The sequence below is a fragment of the Pelodiscus sinensis genome, chromosome 2, assembly GCF_049634645.1.
Source record: "Pelodiscus sinensis isolate JC-2024 chromosome 2, ASM4963464v1, whole genome shotgun sequence".
NCBI classification, from domain to species: domain Eukaryota; kingdom Metazoa; phylum Chordata; order Testudines; family Trionychidae; genus Pelodiscus; species Pelodiscus sinensis.
The window spans coordinates 48,342,763-48,365,084 of NC_134712.1; the positions used below are offsets into that span (position 1 = coordinate 48,342,763).

Here is a 22,322-nt window from a genome sequence, read left to right on the forward strand (position 1 = left end):
TACAAAACTGAAGCAGATTGACAGGTTAGCTCTAAAACACATTCACAGCTGATAGTTTACCACTACTCTATCGCATTTTAAAAGCAGAGACTGAAACTCATTTGTGTATATATATTTGCCAGCTTTAACCTTGCAATAACTCTCTCATTTCTTTTTCCTATTTGATAAATCTTTAGCTAGTTTTTATAGGATAGGCTACAGGTGTTATCTTTGGTGAGAGATCTAAGATACAAATGAACCTGAGTTAAGCGACTGGTCTCTTGGGACTAGGAGCAACCTGAATATTTTATCATCTTCAGTGTATAGCAACCAACTCAGTCCAGTTTTCCTGAGTGGCAAAATAGACTGATAAGCCCAAAGGAACTCTCTGTGACTCTGTAGTAAGACAATTACAGTGCTTTACGGTTCATATTTTTTACCGGCTTGGTGAAATTTAATTAGAGAACACACAGGGAGCAGGGTCCTGCTCTGCTTCTTGACAGACTGCCCGAGGTTGACACTCATTGTCAGGAACCACTCCCCAAAGTGTGATGCTGTCCAATCTATTTTTGAACATGTGCATGATAGACTGAAACAGGATGTGAATGAGCTCTCCCCCTAACCTCTAGAGAAGAGCTAGGGAAGAGAATGTCAGGTGCTGACTTCGTTTGCCTGGGTCTACCCAACCTGCCTGGGTATTCAGTATGATGGGGCTGCTTTGTCCAACCGATCACTTTTAGCTGGTGTTGGATCACAAGTAACTTTGTTATTGGAGGAAGGGATAAAAAGGGTTGTTATCCTTGTTGTGTGAATCGGGGTGGAGGAGGGGCAGAACTGTGCATGGCATGCCCTGAACGAGGGGCTCGCCCTCAACCAAATTGCACTTGCTAGGCAGGGGACAGGCGTGTCAAAGCTGAGTGGAGCTTAGAGAGCATTGAGATAGGGTATGTCTACACTACCACCCTAGTTCGAACTAGGGTGGTAATGTAGGCAACCGGAGTTGCAAATGAAGCCCGGGATTTGAATTTCCCGGGCTTCATTTGCATAAAGCCGGGCGCCGCCATTTTTAAATGTCCGCTAGTGCGGACTCCGTGCTGCGCGGCTACATGCGGCACAGACTAGGTAGTTCGGACTAGGCTTCCTAGTCCGAACTACCGTTACTCCTCGTGAAACCTAGTCCGAACTACCTAGTCCGTGCCGCGTGTAGCCGCGCGGCACGGAGTCCGCACTAGCGGACATTTAAAAATGGCAGCGCCTGGCTTTATGCAAATGAAGCCCAGGAAATTCAAATCCCGGGCTTCATTTGCAACTCCGGTTGCCTACATTACCACCCTAGTTCGAACTAGGGTGGTAGTGTAGACATACCCATAGATACTTGCACCATGTGATGGAGGTCTGCCTAAGGGTCCTAGAGACCATTTGATCCTTCCTCTCTCCAGCATGCAATAACAAAGCTGATTAAGACTCAACTGAGAGTTTTGTTGCAGGTTAATAGAGATGAAATCACTGATAATCAGGTCTAATTAGAGCCACTTTGGGACAGTGTCTCTGATGCAAGAGTCTGAATAGCTGCACTAATAGTGAGGCTCTCCCACTAACCACTGAACTCACTGAGAGCTGTGTTAAGTGGTAGGATCTCAAGACATTCCAGAGGGAAGGGGGAGATGGAGTAGTTGGTGGCTGGCAGAGCACAGCAGCCAGCAGGGCGGAAAGCAGACAGCCACAGAGCAGCTAATGCCAGAGTGAGCACCCAGACACCGGCGCAAGCAAGATCCCTTCTCTCCAACCAAGATAGAAGAGAAACTCTCACAAGTGCACCTCTAAACTTGGGTCTTCACTGACCAAGTACAACAACTGTGCAGAAAAAGGGAGCAGTGATGGGCACATTAAAGGAACTTTTGGTTTTGGATTAAGAACCTAAGGGAAAAGGACACTACCAACATATTTGGAGGTGCATGTTTTACTTGGGCTTTTATGCTTATAAATCCTGCTTATGGCATTTTCCCAAGTTAATGCCAGGTTACTTTCCCCCTTTTAATAAAATTTTATTTTCTACACTCAGACTCTATGCTTTTGAGAGGAGAAGTATTACCTCTTAGGGGTGCCCAAGGGGTGACACATAAATGTCCCAGGTTACTGGGTAGGGGTTTGAGCCAGTTCTGTGTTGCGTTGTTGAAAAGGAACCCCTAGATATTGAACCCACCCTTTGTTGCTGAATGACTCCAATGGGCAGAAGGGTTCTATAAAAGATACCCTTTTTTTTTTTTGCAGTGTCCAAGATTTCAAATGGAATGAGGCCTAACATGGATAGGATCTGGTACGCAAGTGGGCAACAAAACATTTAACAATAGTCCAGTATCCATTTGACAAATATCTTCCAAACAATCACTTGTTTTCGTCATGCATAGCTGATTCAGTAACTGAAATGCATTTTATTGCCACAAGATGGCTCAGTCTAGCCTCCCATTGAGGTACACAGCATACCTTCCCTGTTTTCATAAATAGCTTGAAACAAAACTGTTTCCAAGTGACTGTTCTGCAGGCTGAATTTGCTTTACAGAGTACACTCACTGTAAGTGAAAACCAGAAAAGGAATGGACCTGGGGACTGATTCTCCATGGCCCTGCACTATAGGCCTGATCCTAAGTCCAGGAGAGCCAAAGACAAAACTCCCATTGACTTTAGGGGGTGAAGAATAGAACTTTGTGGTCCTGCATTCTTTAGCAGCCAAAAATACCACTGACTCCTACAGAATTTTTGAATGTAAAAGGAATGCAGCATCAAGCTCTTGGAGTTTATTGAAAGGCCTCAGCTGATTTCAGTGGACTTTGGATCAGGCCTCTCAAGAATATCTTCCTTACTATTGCTGTTCAAAAACCCTGAGCTAAACTAAACTACTTTGGTATGCTAAAATTTTAAAAAGTGTGGCTTTATAGATGACCTAGACAAAAACTATGTCATATGAGGTCTCTAGGAGGATTAACGGTATGCAAAATACGAGGCTGGAAATGACATCTTTTAAATAAGCACCAGCAAATGTCTCAAGAGGTGGAAACTGTCATGTGTTTTCAAATCATAACCTGATCCTGTGATATTTGCAGAATCATAAGAGGAGCCGCCGGGAACATGACAATTCTTTGGAGGCTAGATTGCTGTAGGACATAGAAAGAAACAATTCAAGGTTGTTGATAGCATTCACAGAGCAGCTGGAGATGGCGAAGCTCCGGTTCTGGGCCTGAAAAACCCAGAACTGACTGGTGAGACTGCTTTGTCATGCAGGTTTGAAGTGATTAGAAGTGGCTGTAGACAGGAGTGACTGGTGAGGAAGCACACGGGGGGAGGGGCCACTGGCAACACAGGTCTTTGGCTTTCATGTGGCACTGCTGCTGGTCTCTGTCACAGCCTTTCTCCTGATTGCCCTGAACAATCAGATGTCCATATTTCTATGGGTGGCTCAGAACTGTGCCTTCACTGCCTCTTCTCTCTTCAGACACGGAAGATTTAGCACCTCCTGCATACTCCTAGCAGGAGTGCATTGCATCATGTTGCTGCCACGGTCAGCTGGGCAGTTGCACACCCTGATGGAGAGCTGCCATGTAAAATCACCAAGCCAGACAAACAGAATTTCAAAAATTTGTGGAGAGGAGCTTCCTGTCCTCTTGGTCCCTGGACAGCACAGTTCACAGTGGTGACCAGAGCAGGCATTGTGGGACAGCTCCTAGAGGTCAGTAACAGTTGATTTAAATAACAAAATGTCTACACTGAAGCTGCATTGGTCTAACTATAAATACCTTGCTGCAGGGGGTAGCAGAGTTAGTCTGTTACAGAAAAACAACAACAAATGGTCTGGTAGCACTTTATAGACTAACAAAACATGTAGATGATATCATGAGCTTTCATAGGCACAGCCCACTTCTTCAGATGACCAGAGTTATGAGTTTGGGATGTGTACACCTATTTATTTTGAACAAGTGCCATTTCGAAACCAAAACCATGGTTTAGACTTGTTTTTTCTGACAACAGAGAGATTTTTGAAGAAGAATACAGGATCTTTTGAAAAATCGCCCTGTTGTCGGAAAAACTGTGTCTAAACTGCGGTTTCAGTTTCGAAATGGCGCTTGTTCAAAACAGCACCAGAACACGAATATGCAAATGAAGCCCCGCTTCATTTGCACTTTCGAAACATCTAATTTACATCCCTTCACCAATAGAGGGGTGTAGTTTAGACACGGCCTAAAGTGTAGACATACTCTTAATGTTAGTGAAAGAAAAGTTACATTATCCAGTCCTAAAACAAAATCCCTGAAACCCTGCCATCCAAGAAACTTTTTTGTCCTATAATATAACAAATCAATACCAGCATGTAATCAGCAACACTGTAAATCACAATTTTATTACATGGTGCCAGAAGAAAATTTAATTTTGACAAAATGGGTAAATGTCATAACCTGAATCCCTGCCTATTTTGAATTCTTGTAATTCTATCTAGTTATTGCACCTTCCAGTCATAGCTATCTACCAGCATTGGGTCCAAAGAACAGGTACTCTCAGAACTCTTAGTTAAACATGGGTCAGAGACATAGCAAATGACTGACCAGGGATGTGAAAAGTGTTGAGAAATTGATACATTGATTCATTCTCTGTTTGCTTTATCAAGTATTTTGTTTATTCTCTTTTTGTCTTGTGTCCCTCCCCAAAACTTCTCACTAAGTTCTACATCAGGAGTTCACATAGAAGGGGTCCTTCAATTCTTTTGTCTAGAGGTGAGGGGCAAATGGGGTAGCATGCAGGGACATCTCCCATGCCTCCCTGATTTGCTACTTGGTTTGTACTGAAGGGCTGCATCTAGATTGGCATGATTTTCCGGAAATGCTTTTAACGGAAAAGTTTTCCGTTAAAAGCATTTTTGGAACAGAGCGTCTAGATTGGCATGGACGCTTTTCCGCAAAAGCACTTTTTTGCGGAAAAGCATCCGTGCCAATCTAGACGCGCTTTTCCGCCAAAAAGCCCCGATCGTCATTTTCACGATAACTGGGAAGGAGGGCTGAGAACCTGGATATGGGGAGGGGGCAGGAGAGGCTCAGAGCTGGGGCTGAGACTGGTGTGTGGTTTGAGTGCTAGTTCCACCTTGTGTCCAGGGACCTTGGCGGTGGGGGTGTCCTGGGAGAACAGGGGTATAGACTGGAGGAGAGGCTGGAGTGGGGTCAGGTATGGCGGGGGAAGTGGGGTCTGGCATGGGAGGGGGAGCAGGGACAGAAGCAGGGACTAGGACTGGTGCTGGGTAGGCCATCATCTCCTAGACAGTGGCACAGATGTTGTGACTCTGCTGCAGCAGCTCGGTCCACATCTGGACCTGTCATTGTGCATCGTCCCAGACCTTCTGGGCCAGCGTCTGCTGCATGTCCGTCCTCAGGACTCAATTAGTTGATAAGGGGGGGCACTCGCTATCCCTGCTGCACCTCTGCCTTTGATATGTAGCGGTCAGCTCTTGCAGAATTTCAAAGGCGGAAGCACAGCGGGCAACCCTGCTTGTGCTTGGCCCCTACTGTGCCTCTGCCTTTTAAATGTACTAAGAACCTGGTGGCTAACAGAGGCAGCAATGTGGGGGATGTGACTAGTCGAGTAGTGATTTGACTACCCGGTAAGCATATGCTTATCGACTACTCGACTAGTCACTTACATCCCTCCTCTATATGCAACAACTGCTGTGAACTGGAGTAGGAGTTATTTCTCCAGCACCAACCACGTGGAAAAGGTGCTCCACCCAGAACAAGTGAGAACTTGGCTTTCGTTTTTCTTAGCTCCTGTCATTCGACATGGCTGAAGGCTGCAAAAGCTTAAACTCCCTTCCCTATAGCAAAATAATTAGTATCTACTGGCTGTCCTAGCACGAACTGAAGGAAGGAGGAATGTTTCTGTTGCAGAACAGCACTATAGAACTCCGCAGAAGAAGCGGCAGTATTACCTAACCCAGAAGACTATAAATCCCAGTATGCAACACGACACATGGGGCCACCTGACCTATCATGCAACGCTGTAAAGCCCTGGGGGACCCAGCATGCGCCGTAGTATTTTGCCGAAGCGTCTGCCGGGAACAGCCAGCTCTTTTTGGCCCCGGTGGCTGCTGGGACTTGTAGTCTTAACGCGTCTCAAGTTCGAGGCCAATAGTCAGCAGGGAGGCTGCCTTGGTACCGCCCAACGGTGCAGAGGGTGGGCCGTTGGCGCGTGCCCGTCTGCCCAGTCCGCGCTGTGGTGCCGAACCCCATTACCCCGCCCCTTCCCTCACGAGCCTGGGCTTAACCCCGCCTCTCCGTGTGCGGGGGAGGAGGCAGCTGGTGTGGCGCGGCCGCAGTTGACTGAGGGAGCGCGGCAGGGAGCAGGTGAGGAGAGATCGGGGCCCCACGGCCCTTGGGGCCCGCGAGTGGGGCGGGGGCGGGGTCTCCGCGCAGGAGGGAGCGGCGCTCCCCAGGGGGCGGGCTATTGGCGGCGCAAGGGAGCAGGGGTAACCCCCCCCCCCCCCCCCGCGCGCGCGCTGATGGGGGAGGTGACGGGTACCATGCCCCGCTGGTCATGGGCAGCCCCGGCCCCTCCCGCCCGCAGGGCCCCGGGCGCGGGGCTGGGGGCCGAGAGGACTGTGGGCCAGCGCCCGCTCCACTCTGCTGGCGCGCGGCGCCCAGAGCTGGCAGGGCTCGCGCCAGGCTCCGCACGCGCTCCCGTTCCCGCCCGGCTGGGGTGTTGCTGTGCCCATGCTGCCTGGCCGGCCTGCTCCGCGAGGTGGCTGCAGGTTAGTGATGGGCGAGTGAATTGCATCGCCCACTTCGCGTGTGGGAGTAAAATAAGCCCTGTACAGTACTTGTCAGGTGGATGAATGTATTTTGAGTCTGGACGGGCATATCAACCCACCTTGTAGCAGGCGTGTGTCCAAGTCCTTTCGCGGCATGAAAAGTGGGAGAATCACTTGGAGACCTGCATCGTACACAAAGAACCTGCTTTCTGGTCCGGGGGGGGTTGTACTGGAGCCTGATTCTGCTCCCACTGAAGTTTTGCCATTGCTTTAATGGGTTGGAGAAAGGCTCAATTGGAAGATAGTGCAGATGCAGGATCCTGTTTTTTATAATAAAAGTTACATGCATTGATAAATACATTGTCTATATCAGTGGTTTTCAACCTGTGGTCCACAGATCCCTTGAAGTTCCCAATTTATGCCTCAAATTTCCAAAGGGGTGTTCACTTTGGAAAAAATAATTAGGAGTCTGCAAATGAAAAAAGTTTTGAAAAGGATTGGACTCTGAAGTATTATCTTCACATTACCTAAGAAGAAAATGTTCAAATTACCAGGTTTCAGACAATGGAGAACTCGCTAGTAGTAGGGTGGAGAGGAAGTTTTCCCTCTGTCGTCTTGTCCTGTATAATTAGGTGCATCTTGGATGCCTATTCATCTAATAATTTTGGAAAATGCAGTGTTAAAGGAAAAAGAGCAAGCTGCACACCATTGGTGTAATACAATCCAAATTCTATCACAATGTCATGTTCACTTGCTTGATATTTGCCACATTTTTGGAATGTGTTCTAACAGTTTTTAAGTTATACAGACTAATGAACCCAAGTCAGCCCCTGACTGGGTAAAGGGCTACTTGCGATTATTTAGCTTCTAAAACATTAATGAATGAGAACGATCAGACATGGACATAGCTAGCCTATGAAAGCACACTTCTTTATCACTGCTACCTTTGTCTTGTTGATTAATAATCTCCTGTATGTTTTTATTGCGCTTTGCACAATTGGCCTGAGCTTCGCTGAGACTATGAGCAATAGCTCAGCAAACTAATAATGGTTAAGTGGAGACTATCCATTTAAATTTAGCCCAACATTTATTTTTTAGAACCCAAGACCAAAAGAGAGATTCCTAAATTTTGAAAAACTCCAGTGTTTGAACTCAGAACAGCATAAGTGAAATTGACTAAAATAAAGCTGACTTCATTGTCCAAGCAGAAATGTGGTAAAATTACAGAGCATAAATAGTGATAAGTAACTTAAGTTATTTAAAAAAATCTAAAGTTCTAAATAAAATTTTATTTATAATATATAATTTGTTTATAATTATCATTGTTAACATTTTTTATGGTTCTAGTGAAAAATGTGCTACTTTTTAAACTGTTACCAACATTCAACATGTCAGTACAGATTATTTCTTTATAATGTGCTGAGTTTAGATGCTTCACTTCTGGGAGATAAAAGTTGGGTGTTGTAAACATAGACATTTCTGTTTTGTAGTATGTGATGATGCAAAGATTCTGGAATCCAGTTCTTTCATGGTGTTTGTTTAACAGTTAATCATTTTTAGACAACAACTTCAAGGGTGACTGTTCTTTTCATTCTACTTAATTCTTTGTGCTTTTGAGGTTGAATTAGCCCAAACAAGTTTGGAAGAGGAAAAGATCTCTTTTGAACATTAGGGACAATCAAGGTCTATCTCGATAAAGATGAAAAAAGTTAAGTTACTTTGTTGTAGCACTTGAAAGAGTGTGTTTGAATATTTTGCTCTATGAATCGGTGAAGTAGAAGGGATGCAATTCCAGTGTTTTACTGTGATGAGATGTGAGAGTAGAATTAAACTTTAATACAAATAGTTAGGTAGCTCATTTAAAATGATCCTTAACCAGTCATCCTCACTGCATCACAGTGAGCCTCTTATCTGTCAAAACATTTTTAGGCAAGTAAATGATTTTTTCTGTTTTGTTTTTTCTTCATCTTTTTCATACATTCTGCCAATCTCCTGCCAAGTAAATGTGTAGGAGAGATTAGCACTAAGTTGAGTTGAGATCTTGGGCTGTCACATTTACATTGCTTTCTTTGACGATTTGGCTTGCATACAAAGACCCTAGTTTTTTTTATTGTATTATTAACTGTGCCATTAGCAAATCATTACAGGTCAAAATGTTTTTGTTCTTGAGAATTCAAAACTGTATCATGTAAGAGATGTTAGCATATAATTGAATAGTCGTGTCACTCGATTTTACATTTTAGTAGTTACACAACTATTTGATAGTTCCCAAGAGCAAGGCTGACAGCCATTGTGCTCCCAGCCTAACATCCAGGGAGCCTCCCTTCCCCTCCTTGCTTCTGTCTAGGGCGGTTAGGAGCTGAAGTGCTTAGCTGGGGCTACAGGTGGGTAGGGAGTGAGTGCTTGGCCAGGGACAAAGCCTTAGCCAGAACTGGCAGAGCTCTCAGCCCTAGCTGGAGCCCAGAGCCTTCTCCCCTTTTCCACCGCTTCCATATGCCCATGCCCCATTCCACCCCTTTCCCCAGAGCCCCGCACCAGTTCCACCTCCACTCTGAGGCCTTGGGCCCTCTCTTTCTCCCCCCCCCCCCTTGCTCTTTCGCTTTCCCTACCTCTGATATGGCCCTGAGATTCAAAAAAATTTGTGTCCCTCCGGGGCCTTGAGGTCACAACAGGGAATGAGAACTCTTTCAGCCCTGGAGCCATGGTGGGTGAAATTTTTTAGAGTTCCAAATCTACTCCTACTCTCCCTGTCCAGGCAGAATGAAGTTTGTGTAGGTTTAGCTTCCACCCTCCCTTCCCCCTCCCCCGCCCCCCCCACCTCCATTATGTGCCCCTCATGATGCAACAGTATTTAAATATAGTCTTTTTCTTTTGGGTTGTGCAATGGGATGCAAGCCATACTGTAACTATCCATTCCGGTTTTAAGGGCTCTGAGAGGTGGAGGACATCTCTGACAAAGCACCTTTTAAAAATTACAGATTTCCTTTTCAAGGGACACTTAAAATGATAGCAAATGCCATGTATTGGCATTTTAACTGTTATCTTAATTCTTGTATTGGATTTCTCCAAATACCTTATTTTAATATTACATTCATTGTAGAAATATTAAGAAAGATTGTCATTTCAAAGTTTTCTTTATTTACAGATATTGTATTCTTGAAAAGAAGAGAATGAACCTTAAACATTTGGACCACGAAGTATAGATTTGCTGAAGTTTTCTAATGAAGAATGGCAACCTCCTATGTTCCTGTTCCTATTCCTATAGGAAATTCTTCTTCCAACTTTACAACAAACAGAAACCAAAGAAGTTCTTCCTTTGGGAGCATCTCAACAAACTCAAATTCTTCAAAAGGGCAGCTGGAGGGGTCTACCATTGGTAGTTTTAAAAAGATGAGTGTGCCTGACCAGATTGGCTCCACATCATCTTTATGTAGTAGCCCACTTATTAGGACTACATTTACAGGTGTGGACACATCCATTGAATACTGTACTCAGCTTATGGAGGGTACTGAGCAAAATACAGATTCTGGGAGCTGGGAAGATCGACCCTCTACACCTACCATACTGGGTTATGAGGTGATGGAAGAAAGAGCAAAATTCACTGTAAGTTTGTCTCGGAGAAGTGCAGTTCCCCCATAAAGATGATGGGATTTAATTTAATTTAATTTAAATAATAAAGCATCTTCTATTCAGGGATCTTGGAGTGTTTCACAAATACTAATTTAGCTTCAAAATACTGCTGTGAGATAGGAGAGTAGTCTCCCCAATCTGCATATTGAGAGAGACAAACTATGTATCTTGGTTTTCCCAAGTTATAGACACTCTGCAGTAGAATCAGTTCACTGCCTTATAGATTTGGTAGATTCCAAGGCTAGAACAAACCATTGTGATCATCTGATCCAACGTCTTGTATAACGCAGGCCCATTGAACTCACCATAAATTATGCCTAGAGCACATTGTTTAGAAGAACATCTAATCATTAAAAATGATCAGGGATGGAAAATCCACTATGAGCCCTGGTAAATTATTCCAATGGTTAATTAAATTACTCACTGTTATAACTTTACACCTTTTTCCAATTTGAATTTGTCTTGCTTCAGCTTCTAGCCATTAGATCTTGTATCTTTCTCTGCTACACTAAAGAACCAATTATTGAATATTTGTTCCCTAAGTAGATACGTAAGATACTTCAATGAAATCACACCTTAACCTTTTCTTTATAAAGATAAATACACTGAGCTCTTTGAATCCCATGGTAAGGCATTTATTCTGATCCTTTAATCATGTATGTAGTTCTTTCTGAACTCTTTTCTAATATCAGCATCCTTTGCCCAATTGGTAATTTGTTCTGCTGATTACCAACTGTGACCCAAAATCTTTTTCAGAGTCTTGCTTCTCAAGATAGTCCCTCTCCAGGGAAGTATAGCCTGCATTCTTTTTAGATGTATACATTTACATTTAACCCATTAAAAGGCATAATGCTTGCTTTTACCCGGTTTATCAAACAATCCAGATAGCTGAGTCAGGGTTTCCCAAACTCTTTTAGCTGTGGAGCACCTACAGGGTCTTGAAAATGTAGCAGAACCCTTAAAAGACTGTAATTTTAAATTCAATAGGTATCCAAATACATATACAAACTTTTGGAATTCTGTTGTTTGTTGTTTCTTATACAGTCTGTTTTTTTGTTTTCTTGAAAAACCCCCGAAAAACCCCCAGAAAATTAGTAACAAAATAACACTGTCATTAATATTTTCCTATGGAGCCCCTGGACCCATTTCACAGAGCTCCAGGGCTCCACGGAGCACACTTTGGGAAACTCTGCCCTAAGTCAATAAACCTGTACTTTTCGTTATTAACCACTATCTTTGTTGTTATTATTTGCCAACTTTATAAGTGTTAATTTAGTTTTCTTTCAGGTAATTGATAAAAATGTTAAATAGTGAAGGGCCAAGAACCTAACCCTGTCGAACTGAGCTAGAAACACAGTCACTCAATGATACTTCCACATAATACAATTAAATTTTGGGACCATCATTCTAGTTTTTTACTCTGTGTGTGTTACCAAGTCAGATACCTTACAGAAGTCTAAATATACCAAACTTGTAAATTCATCAAAAAGCTATCAAGTTACAGTAAACTTCTGATAATCCGGCACATTTAGGATCCAGGGGGTGCCGGATTATCAAATATGTCAGACTATCGGAAGGGAGGGCTATGAAGGGTCTGGGGTGGGGGGGATGCCACCCCAGACCCCTCATAGCCCCCCCTTCTGATAGTCAGGCTCTGCCCCAGGCTTCTCCGATTCAGCTGCTGCTGGTCAGTTTCAGCAGCGGCTGAATCCGGGACGCCTGCGACAGAGCAGCTGGGGTGCTACCAGGTTGGTCCCGTAGCACTGCCCTTCGGCACTGCGGGACCAACCCGGCAGCACCCCAGCTACTCTGCCCCAGGCGTCCCCAAGTCAGCTGCTGCTGAAACTGATCAGCGGCTGACTCCAGAAAGTCCGGGGCAGAGCTGCTGTGCCGCGCAGGCTTCCTGGAATCAGCCGCTGGTCAGTTTCAGCAGCAGCTGAATCAGGGAAGCCGGGTGCAGAGCAGCTCCAATTGTCCGGCAGCCAGAGCCCTTCCGGGTTCCTGATGGTGCCAGACCATCAGGAGTGCGGGAGCATTGGATGCCGGACCAATGGAGTTTTACTATAGTTTGATAAGGACCTAGTTTTCATTAACCCTTGTTGATGTAAATTAATTACAATACCCTCAATGTATTTCTGTTCAAATCCTGCATCAGCTGCTCTGTTATAAGACCATCTTTACTCCTTTCAGGTCAGAAATTCCTTACTTGGACAAAAATACCAAGTAAGTGATGTGTAGCTATTTGAAGAGAGTCTTCATGTTTTAATGTCTGAAAGGTAATTTATCCTTTTTAAAACAAGCATTAAAAGACTGACATGGTTTTACTCTTTACAGCTGTTAAATAATTTGCTAAAATGCCACAACTACAGGTTTTGTAGCTTTTGGTTTTGCCAGTGTTAGCCCCGTAAAACAGTTTCTTAACACTTCGGTATGAATGCACGAACACTAAACTGCAAACAATAACATCTGTCATTTCATGTCAAAATATCAGCTTAACTGTTCTGAAAATAATCTGTTGAACATTTGCAATAGCTGCCAGCTGTAATTCCTTTGACATCCCTTTTAGAACTATACAGATGAAGAATGCCATTTACTTCAATGGTTGAGGCACTTCACTGAGATTTCACATTCCTGAAGATTGTGCTTCTAAGTGGAAAAAATCACTTGTGGTTAAAAGGCCAATGTGATCTATATGTGTACAATTACAAAACAATGGTCAGGAAAATAATATCACAAGACAAGTAGGTGGAAATTAGATGGAGTTGGAAATTGGTAAATTGACATCTTTATCTCTAATTCAGCTTCAGTGTCTTCCAGATTAATCGTGACTAGAAGTTCATGCCATCTGACACTTGAAATATATTTTTAAAGTTATAAAGCTATCTATAAGAAGTTGTTCTTTCATTTTCAGTATTTTAAAGGAAGTTAACATTCATTTCAATGACTGCCTACGCTTCTCAACTTTTAGCATTATCCTCACTATCATTCCGAAAAGCAAATTAACAAAGTTATGTTTTAAGCAAAAATGAGAGGTCCTGTGGCACCTTAAAGACTAACAAATTTATTTGGGCATAAGCTTTCTTGGGTTGGAGCCCACTTATATTAGTATAAAAACCGTGTTGAAGAATGGTACTGTTAATGATAATAAGTAAATTTGGTCTGAAAAGATTTTTAACAGTGACGTTGTTATAGAAGAACAACCATGCTCTCTTCAGCTTCTTTTAAAATACATAGATAAAATAATTAAATGCAAAGGGATAAAGTAAGATATAAATATGTCTCATTCTGGAAACACTTAAGGACATGTTTAATGCATTTGAGTAATCCTACTTACAACGGGGCTATTTGTTTATAAAGTTAGACGTGTATAGATATTTACAGGATCAGGGCCAAAGTATTTTAAAAACATAAACGTGGAGAGCTTATTGTCTTTGTAATACAATAAACCTTTTAGTTTGGGGGAGAGGATCCTCTATGTGCTCCAGACATTACATTTACACCAATACTTAATTTTTCAGGATTTTTGCTTTTCCTGAATGCCTTGCTTCAATTTTTGTAATTGTTGCATTTGAAAACATACAGTGGGGATCTATTCAACATCTGTGTTTCATGTTTTCATTTAGTTATTGAAAACAGAGTTACTTCTAAGTATATACTACAGGCAGTGAATAATCACTGAATCCATCGTCCATAGGTCATATCAGCAATCAGACCTGTGAAACCTTCTTAAAATAATAAGACCCAGAAAAGGAAGAGGGAAGGGGATGGAAAGTTTAATAGAAATTATCTTTTCAAAAAGTTATCAGGAAGATTTCCTTGCTGTAGTGGTCAAATGCTTTTATGTTTAATATGTGATATTACCTAAAATATAAATAGCCTTAAGTTTCCTCTTGTTATAGTTTTTGAAATGCAATGACTCCTGTAAGATTTGCTTTGAAAAGTCAATATTTATTTTGTTATGGAAAACTTTTCTGCTAAAATTTTGGTATAAATTTATTGAAATGTTTTACTGCGAAATGTTTGATTTCATGTTGTAAGGTGGCTCAGCCAAATGGTTATTTTTAATATGTAGATCTTTTGTGTTTAGTAGGGATGTGAACTTGTACCCGTGTACAAAGTTGCGTGCAGCTCCCCCACTGCTGCCTCTGTAAGGCAGGGTAGAGAAAACATTGTGCGCTTCCCCCTCCCCCAGATCCTAATTGGCCTGGGGGTGGGAGGAGTGGCAGGGCCTCCCCGGGCTGGATCAACCTGCTTGGTGGGCCGGATCTGGCCCGTGGAGGCCCTTTTGCCTACCCCTGTTATAAAGCAATGCAAGTAAAGTCATAAGCCAACATCAGTTGGAAAACTCTACATACGTTTGCAGAACAATATCTAAAGGTGCTGGGGAAGTATAACTAGCCTTGAAAGATTTGAGGGAAGTGAGGTTTAAAGGATGATCTTGGAAGATGTGGACTCAGAAAATATTCAGGAGGTGGACAATCTGTTACTTTCTGTATATACGTCTTTTTGCATAACTGACTGCAAAATTGTAGTCCTTTAAATTGCTCTGTGGACTTGTTCTTGTGGTCTTACATAATTGCTTGGTGGCAGAGCATTCCTAACTAAAGATGTAAGAGTGTAACTGTTTAAATGGGTAACCAACAAGCTGCTTATTGGATACCCAAATGGCTACACGTGGCTTCCAGTCCGGTTCATTAGGTTATAGCATATTTTATTGATGTAACTTTGGTACCAGAGGTTTCAACTTTGGTGGAAATCCTGGGTCTTCTGAAGTCAGAGTTCACCATTAACTTCACTGGAACCAGAATTTCACCCTTTATTCTTAGAGAAAGACATTATCCCTTTTTTTTCCTTACTTTTCTAAGTCATTTTTGCCTTCATGATCAGTGCATGTTAATTTCCATTTAAATGTCGAGATCTACTAAATTTAAGGCTTTTAAATCTGTAGAATATTAGTTAGCTAATATTTTGGTAAAACTTTTAATTTATATCCTTCTACAAGTGCCCTGCATGTACTTTTTTTTTAAGTTATACTTATTGATTTTCACACAATAGGTTTACAAAATACTGGTAAAGAGAAGTCCAGAGGAAAGTTGGGTGGTTTTCAGAAGGTACACTGACTTCTCCAGGCTTAATGACAAGGTGAGTAACCTGTTTAAACTGGCAAGTTTTCAAATGCTTTTGTCTGACCTTTCTCTTTCTTTTGTTTCCTTTATTTCATGCTTACCTTATGTTGATTTTTTTTTCTTCTGCTGCTTTTAATTCCTTTGCGCATATAAAGGATTAGTTTTGTCTATGCCAGTGGTTTGCAAACTATCCCAGACCACTGGTGGTCCATGGCTGACTTGCAGGTGGTCCACGGCTCAAGCTCAGCTGCCCCCCTTCCATCCTCCATCTCTCTCCCTGCAGCAGAGAGCCCGCACTGGCATTCCGGCCTCCTGCCCCACCCTGCAAGGTTGAAGTGTCAGCGGTGGCTTCCTGCTGGCGGGGAACGGGGTGTGGGTTGGCAGTCAGGAAAGCCCCTAGCCTCCTGCTGAATCTGGCTTATGGGGAAGAAGTGGAGCCAGAAGCAGCTCTGCACGCTGCCGCTGCCGCTGCCCCTCCCCTAGCTGGGGAAAGAGCATTTCATGGACGCACTACCTGGACACTTTTGCCGGTGCTCCCATTGTTTGGAATCTGGCTAATTTGAACAGCGGGAGGCTATGCCTGGGACACAGTGCTGGGAGTGGCGTGAGGTGCCAAAGCAACCAATTTCCTCCTTCCCTCATGCCCAGATCCTGTACCCCCACCCTTGGTGCTGCACCCTCCCTCCTGGCCACACATTGAACCTTGCTCTTGCCCTCGCCCTCCCTTCTGGCCAGACACCTTTCTCCCAGCCTCCTCCTGCAACTCTCCTCCCACCCAGATCCTGCACCCCCATCCCTATCCCATTCACTGGCAGCCCTGTCCAGCACACTGAACCCTTCATATTTGGTCCCTCCCCACTAACCTTGGAACCCCAGAAGAGTAAATCTGGCCCATGGGAAGTCCTGAACCTCAGTCCTCCCTGTTCCTCCCCCTCACTCTGTGAAATGGAGGGCCAGAGGAGTGAGGTGTCTCATTTGGGGGCCACACAGGGAGAATTGGGCGGTTTTTGGAGGGGTTTTTTTTGCTTCTCATTTGTGTGGTCCCCACTGAATGTTCTGTGGGCCATTGGCCCCTGATCCAAAAAAGGTTCCCCACCCGTGCCATAAATAAAGAAAACATTGAAACCTTTTGGGTTGGACATAAATTAATATTTTACTTTAGTTTATCAATCTTCATTTTAAATAACATGAACAATTTAAAGCACTTAATCTATTTAAAATTTTAATAATTCCTTTCTTACTGGTTAAATTAAATCATTCTCCATAGCTTCAGCATTAACATAATCAGGGCTCGACAAATACACTCGCCCACTCACCTGTGGTGAGTAGATTTTACCAGCTGGCAAGTGCAGGGGCGGATTGACCCGGTGGGCTGTTGTGACGGGCTGGCGGAAGCCTGCACTACGGGCGGTGCAGCTCCATCCGATCCACCGGCCAGTGGAAGAGCAGAGCACCGCTGGGAAGGGGGAAGGGCGATTCTTGCCACCAGGCTGCCTGCATGCAGCTCCGGCGCGAGGAGGTGGGGCGGGATGCCAGGACACTGGTGTGATGTGGCCTCGCTGATTTTAAAGAGCCGTGGCAGCTCCGCTCTGGATGCGTGTCCCTGGGAGCTGGCTGCGGCGCAGCCAGGGCCCACCCATCGGCTCCAGTCCTGCCACGGCCCCAACCCCCCTTTGTCTCTGCGCCGCCCGTTCCCCGCGCCACCCGTGCTCCCTGGACCCCTTGCTCTCCCTCTTCCCTGTGACCCTCTGGCTTTGCGCTGCCATTGCACCCCGCACCCTGCTCCCCCTATCTCTGCCCCCCCCCCAGCTCTGTGCTGCCTGTTCCCTGCACTTCCCTAGACCCTGATCCCTCTGCCCCTTCCATTCCCTGCGTCCCATTCTCCGTGCCTCCACAGCACCCTGCTCCCCCCCAATCCCTGCCCCCCCAGCTCTGTGCTGCCCGTTCCCTGCACTGCTCCTAGACCCCGATCACTCTGCCCCTCCCATTTCCCGTGCCTCCACCGCACCCTGCTCCTCCCTATCCCTGCGTCCCTCTGGCTCTGTGCCTCCCATTCTCCACGCTACCCCTGTACTCCCCCACTGTTCTCTGCACCCCTCTGGCTCTGTGCTGTCCCTGCACCCTGCTCCCCCTGTGGGTCGGGAGTGAAGGGTGCTTGTCCATAGGGAGGGGCGGACAGGGCAGGGAAAAGGTTGCTGTGACCCAGCAGCGAGTGAAAGGGAGAGTTCACTTGAAGCGCCTTTGCCTTTAAGGAAAAAAAGAAAGAAAATGCTATTTGCTATTTATAGGGCTAAAATGCCGGGACAAAAATGAAAACAAACAAACAAAAAAACCCATTGCAAAATGCAAACGTGTAAAAGACAACAAAAAGGGGGGGGGGCAGCCAAAAAATGTTTTGCTTGGGGCAGCAAAAAACCTAAAGCTGGCCATGGGGAAGGAGCTGGGCTGGGCTGTGGGGAGGGGAGGGGAAAAATATGGGGAAGGGGCTTATGCAGAGGGGAGGGGAGGAGAGGAGAGGAGGTCAGGAGAAGAAGAAGAAGAAAGGGGAAGGCACCAAGAGACAGAGGTGCAGGAGAGACAAATGCCAGGGGGCCAAGTGTAGACAATGAGGAAAAGGGCAGGAGGGGAGGTGTCAGTGGGAGGGAGGACAGGGTGATGCTGGGAGAAGAGAGGGTAAGGGCACTGGGGGCTAGAAGGGGGAGGGGGAGGTGCTGGGAAAAGGCTTGAAAGAAGGGGTGGGCATGAGGAAGGCGGGGATGGAACAAGGCATGTGCGAGGGCGCAGGGGCATAAGGGGAATGGGAGCAGAGGGTGGTGAGGGGGTGGGTATCAGGGAAAAAGAGGGCAAAGGTGGCAGGGGCAGTGAGGGAAGGGGAAGGCACCAGGAGGATACAGGTGCCAAGGGATTCTGGGGGTGAAGCAGAAGGGCAGACACCTGCAGGGGAGGGACCAGCACCAGAGGAGAGAGGCAGGGCAGGTGTGTAGTGGGAGGTGTTAGAAGAGGGGACGAGGAGGGGTAGCTCACATGATCAGAGTGGGGCTACTGGAGGAGTGGGCACAGGGGGGAGAGAAGGGCTGGTGGAGTGGGGCAGGTCTCAGGAAGACTGAGGGCAGTGATAAGTGCAGGAGTCAGGACAGCAGAGGAGGGTGAGGGACTGGGGGGGGCAGCAGGCACCAGGGGAGCTGATGAAGCATGGGGAGGAGAGATGGCAGTGGAGAGAAAAGGTAGAGGTTTATAAGATATTTATTAATAACTTATTAGTAATTATTCTTATTCTTATTAGGAATTTATGCCATTTAAAAAACACTTTTTGTGGTGGAGGGTGGCGAGTCCCTTTTTTGTCTGGCAAGTAGGGTTTTCCATAATTTGTCGACCCCTGAACAAAATTATGTAATTAATGGTGAGTTTGCATTAGCGACTGTCCAAAGAATCTGGTCTACAGAAAGGTTTGCATAGAGGCAGGTGGGCTATGGGCCAAAATGTTTATGCTAATGACTGGAAAATACTGGGAATTATCACTTTTAGAAAACAGGATTTTTTTTGTCAAGTGAAATTATTTTACTGCTTTGTAATAAAAGGAATGGGTATATATCTGAGTGTAGGGTCTTAATATTAAACACTTGAATAAAAGTAGGGCTGTGAAGCAATTAACAGCAGTCCAGCACCCTGGCATTTAATTTCAAAAAGGGGAATTACACAAAATGAGGAGGTTAGTTAAACAGAAATTAAAAGACACAGTGACTAGAGCCAAATCCCTGAAAGCTACATGGAAACTTTTTAAAGACACCATAATAGAGGCCCAACTTAAATGTATACCCCAAATTAAAAAACATAGCAAGAGACCTAAAAAAGTGTCACCATGGCTTAACCACCATGTAAAAGAAGCAGTGAGGAACAAAAAGGTATCTTTTAAGAAGTGGAAGTCCAATCCTAGTGAGATAAATAGAAAGGAACATAAACACTGTCAAATCAAGTGTAAAAATGTAATAAGAAAAGCAAAAAAAAGATTTTGAGCAACAGCTAGCCAAAAACTCACAAAGAAATAACAAAATGTTTTGTAAGTACATTAGAAGCAGGAAGCCTGCTAAAAAACCTGTGGTCCCCTAGACAAGTCAGGAAAGAGGTCTTGGAGTTATCATGGACAGTTCTCTGAGAACTTCCACGCAGTGTGCAGCGGCGGTCAAAAGGCAAATAGGATGCTAGGAATTATTAGGAAAGGGATAGAAAATAAGACACAGAATATCTTACGGCCCCTGTATAAAACTATTGTACGCCCACATCTTGAATACTGTGTACAGATGTGGTCTTCTCATCTCAAAAAAGATATTTTGGTCTTGGAAAGGGTTCAGAAAAGGGCAACTAAAATGATTAGGGGTTTGGAACGGGTCCCATATGAGGAGAGGTTAAAGAGACTGGGAATTTTCAGTTTAGAAAAGAGGAGACTGAGGGGGGATATGATAGAGGTATATAAAATCATGAGTGATATAGAGAGGGTGAATAAAGAAAAGTTATTTATTAGTTCCCTAAATTGAAGAACTAGAGGACACCAAATGAAATTAATGGGGAGCAGATTTAAAACTAATAAACGGAAGCTCTTCTTCACACAGCGTGTAGTCAACCTGTGGAACTCCTTGCCATAGGAGGCTGTGAAAGCTAGGACTATAATAGAGTTTAGAGAGAAGCTCGATTATTTCATGGAGGTTAGGTCCATAAAAGGCTATTAGCCAGGGGATAAAATGGTGTCCTTGGCCTCTGTTTGTCAGAGGTTGGAGAGGGACGGCAGGAGACAAATCGCTTGATCATTGTCTTCTGTCCACCCTCTCTGGGGCACCTGGTGCTGGCCACTGTCGGCAGACAGGCTACTGGGCTAGATGGACCTTTGGTCTGACCCAGTACGGCCGTTCTTATGTATGTTCTTAAAAAATTTAATCGCACTATTAATTGTGTGCTCCTCCTTTTTAAAACGTCGCAGCTGTGTTTCAATAGGGCAGCACTGTATGGAACCCGGGATCAGCAGGAGTCCCCAGCTAACCCTGTACTCCATGCAGCGCTACTTCTTGGAAGTGCTGCGGTGTTTCCAAGGGGCTATGCTTGCACTGCCCCTTTGAAGCGCTGGAGTGCCACTTCAAAGGGGCAACGCAGCATTAACTCCTGTGATTAACACGTTAAAAAAAATAATGCATTATTCCTGTCCTGCATTAATTGCAGGCATAACGCAGGTCAGTTGACAGCCCTAAAATAAGTCTTTGGTTGGTTAATCCTCTAGGCCAATGTTTCTGAAAGTGTTCTGTGGGAACACTTATGGTGTGTCTAAACTACACCCCGCTGTTGGCAGATGGATGTAAATTAGCAGGGCTCGACAAATCATGTAATTTACTCGCCCGTGACGAGTAGATTACAAGCCAGCACAGTGCGATCTGCGCATGGGCAGCTCGCAAAACCGCACGGCTGGCGAGCAGGGCTCACTGCCGCTTGGGGAGCCCGCTAAATTAGATGTATCGAAAGCGCAAATGAAGCCGTGATTTAAATATCCTGTGCTTCATTTGCATAATGGCGGCCGCTGCTTTTTTGGAAAAGCTCCATTTCGAAAAAAGTGGTGGCCACCATTATGCAAATGAAGCACGGGATATTTAAATCCTGGCTTCATTTGCACTTTCAATATGTCTAATTTACATCCTTCTGCTGACAGAGGGGTGTAGATTAGACGTATCCTTAGAGAAACACTTTAACTGGCCGCCTCGGTGTATTCACTTACCAGTGCTGCAGCCACGGAACCTCGCAGCTCCAATTGGCTCCATTTCGATCTTTGCAGCCTAGCAGAGCTGCAGAAAGCGGTGGCTTGGCCCACGCCACTTCCCGCAGCTCCTCTTGGCTGCAAAGGATGAAACGGAGCCAATTGGAGCCACGAGGCTTCGTGGCTGTAAGTAAGCAAGCACACCGGTGCGGCCGGGTAAAGTGTTTCTCTAAGTGTTTCCATGGAACTGTCCTAGGCCACCTGTGTAACAGGTGTCAAAATACAGCAGATGTTTAAACTACAATAAGACCACTAAATGTGACTTAGTTGGTCTTCCAGGACACATTCAGGGCCTCAACTCCATCTTTCTCTAACAAAAGTGATATTATTTATATAGCTTCCTCATTTTTATGGTACCTCTAGTGCAGTAGAATTGTATTGATTATTCAACAGTATGAGTTGATGCTCCTGATTTATATGAACACCAAAAGCATTTCCTAGATGTTTATGGGAAATGCTAGTCTTCAGAGATTTGGGAGTGAATAGAGTCCATAAGAACTGATTTTTAATTACAAGAAGCTGACATAAAAATAAAGGCTAATTTTGAAGAGAGCAGCAGTTTAATGTTGAAGTTTATAGAAATAATAGCCTCTTACTATGAACTTTTTGGAATTTCTGCTGGACAAAATTGTTTAATATTTGTAGAACACACATTTTCACATATCCCACCGTTTAGGAGTATGGAAGTCTACAAAGAGAAATTATGTTTCCTCTTTATTCTCAAGAGTAACTGCTTTGCTTTTGTCTCTTAACTATTTGGCACTTCTATTTCCTCTTCGGTGTGTTAATTGATGTTTCATTTTGTTTTTATAAACACATTATAATTTGTCTCTTCATCTTTGTTATATTATTTTTACTTGTTCTAGTCTTCCTCTTTGTTCTTTTTTTCTGACTAACCAATCAAGAGATGGTTTAGGCACATGGACCCAAAGAAATTTGTGAGCAGTAATAGTTATAACCTGTGTTTTGGTTATTGTCTTGGAACTTAAGTAACAACTGGCACATTGCA

The 22,322-nt window shown here is 44.4% G+C and overlaps 1 protein-coding gene across 5 annotated transcripts in view; it reads left to right on the top strand.

Annotated features, from left to right (window-relative positions):
* The first annotated feature begins 6,181 nt into the window (after positions 1 to 6,181).
* The window catches only part of SNX16 (sorting nexin 16), a 32,774-nt gene continuing 16,633 nt past the window's right edge, over positions 6,182 to 22,322 (top strand). The window contains exons 1-4 of one of the 5 annotated variants that reach the window (XM_075920460.1): positions 6,182 to 6,359; positions 9,909 to 10,366; positions 12,584 to 12,616; positions 15,449 to 15,535. In XM_075920460.1, coding sequence (XP_075776575.1) covers positions 9,992 to 10,366; positions 12,584 to 12,616; positions 15,449 to 15,535 — 495 coding nt within the window. In that variant the 5' untranslated portion in view covers positions 6,182 to 6,359; positions 9,909 to 9,991. Of the gene's footprint in view, positions 6,360 to 6,519; positions 6,764 to 7,955; positions 7,979 to 9,908; positions 10,367 to 12,583; positions 12,617 to 15,448; positions 15,536 to 22,322 lie in introns of those variants that run through there. The other 4 variants (XM_014579626.3, XM_075920461.1, XM_075920462.1 and 1 more) reach the window with 4 other exon arrangements.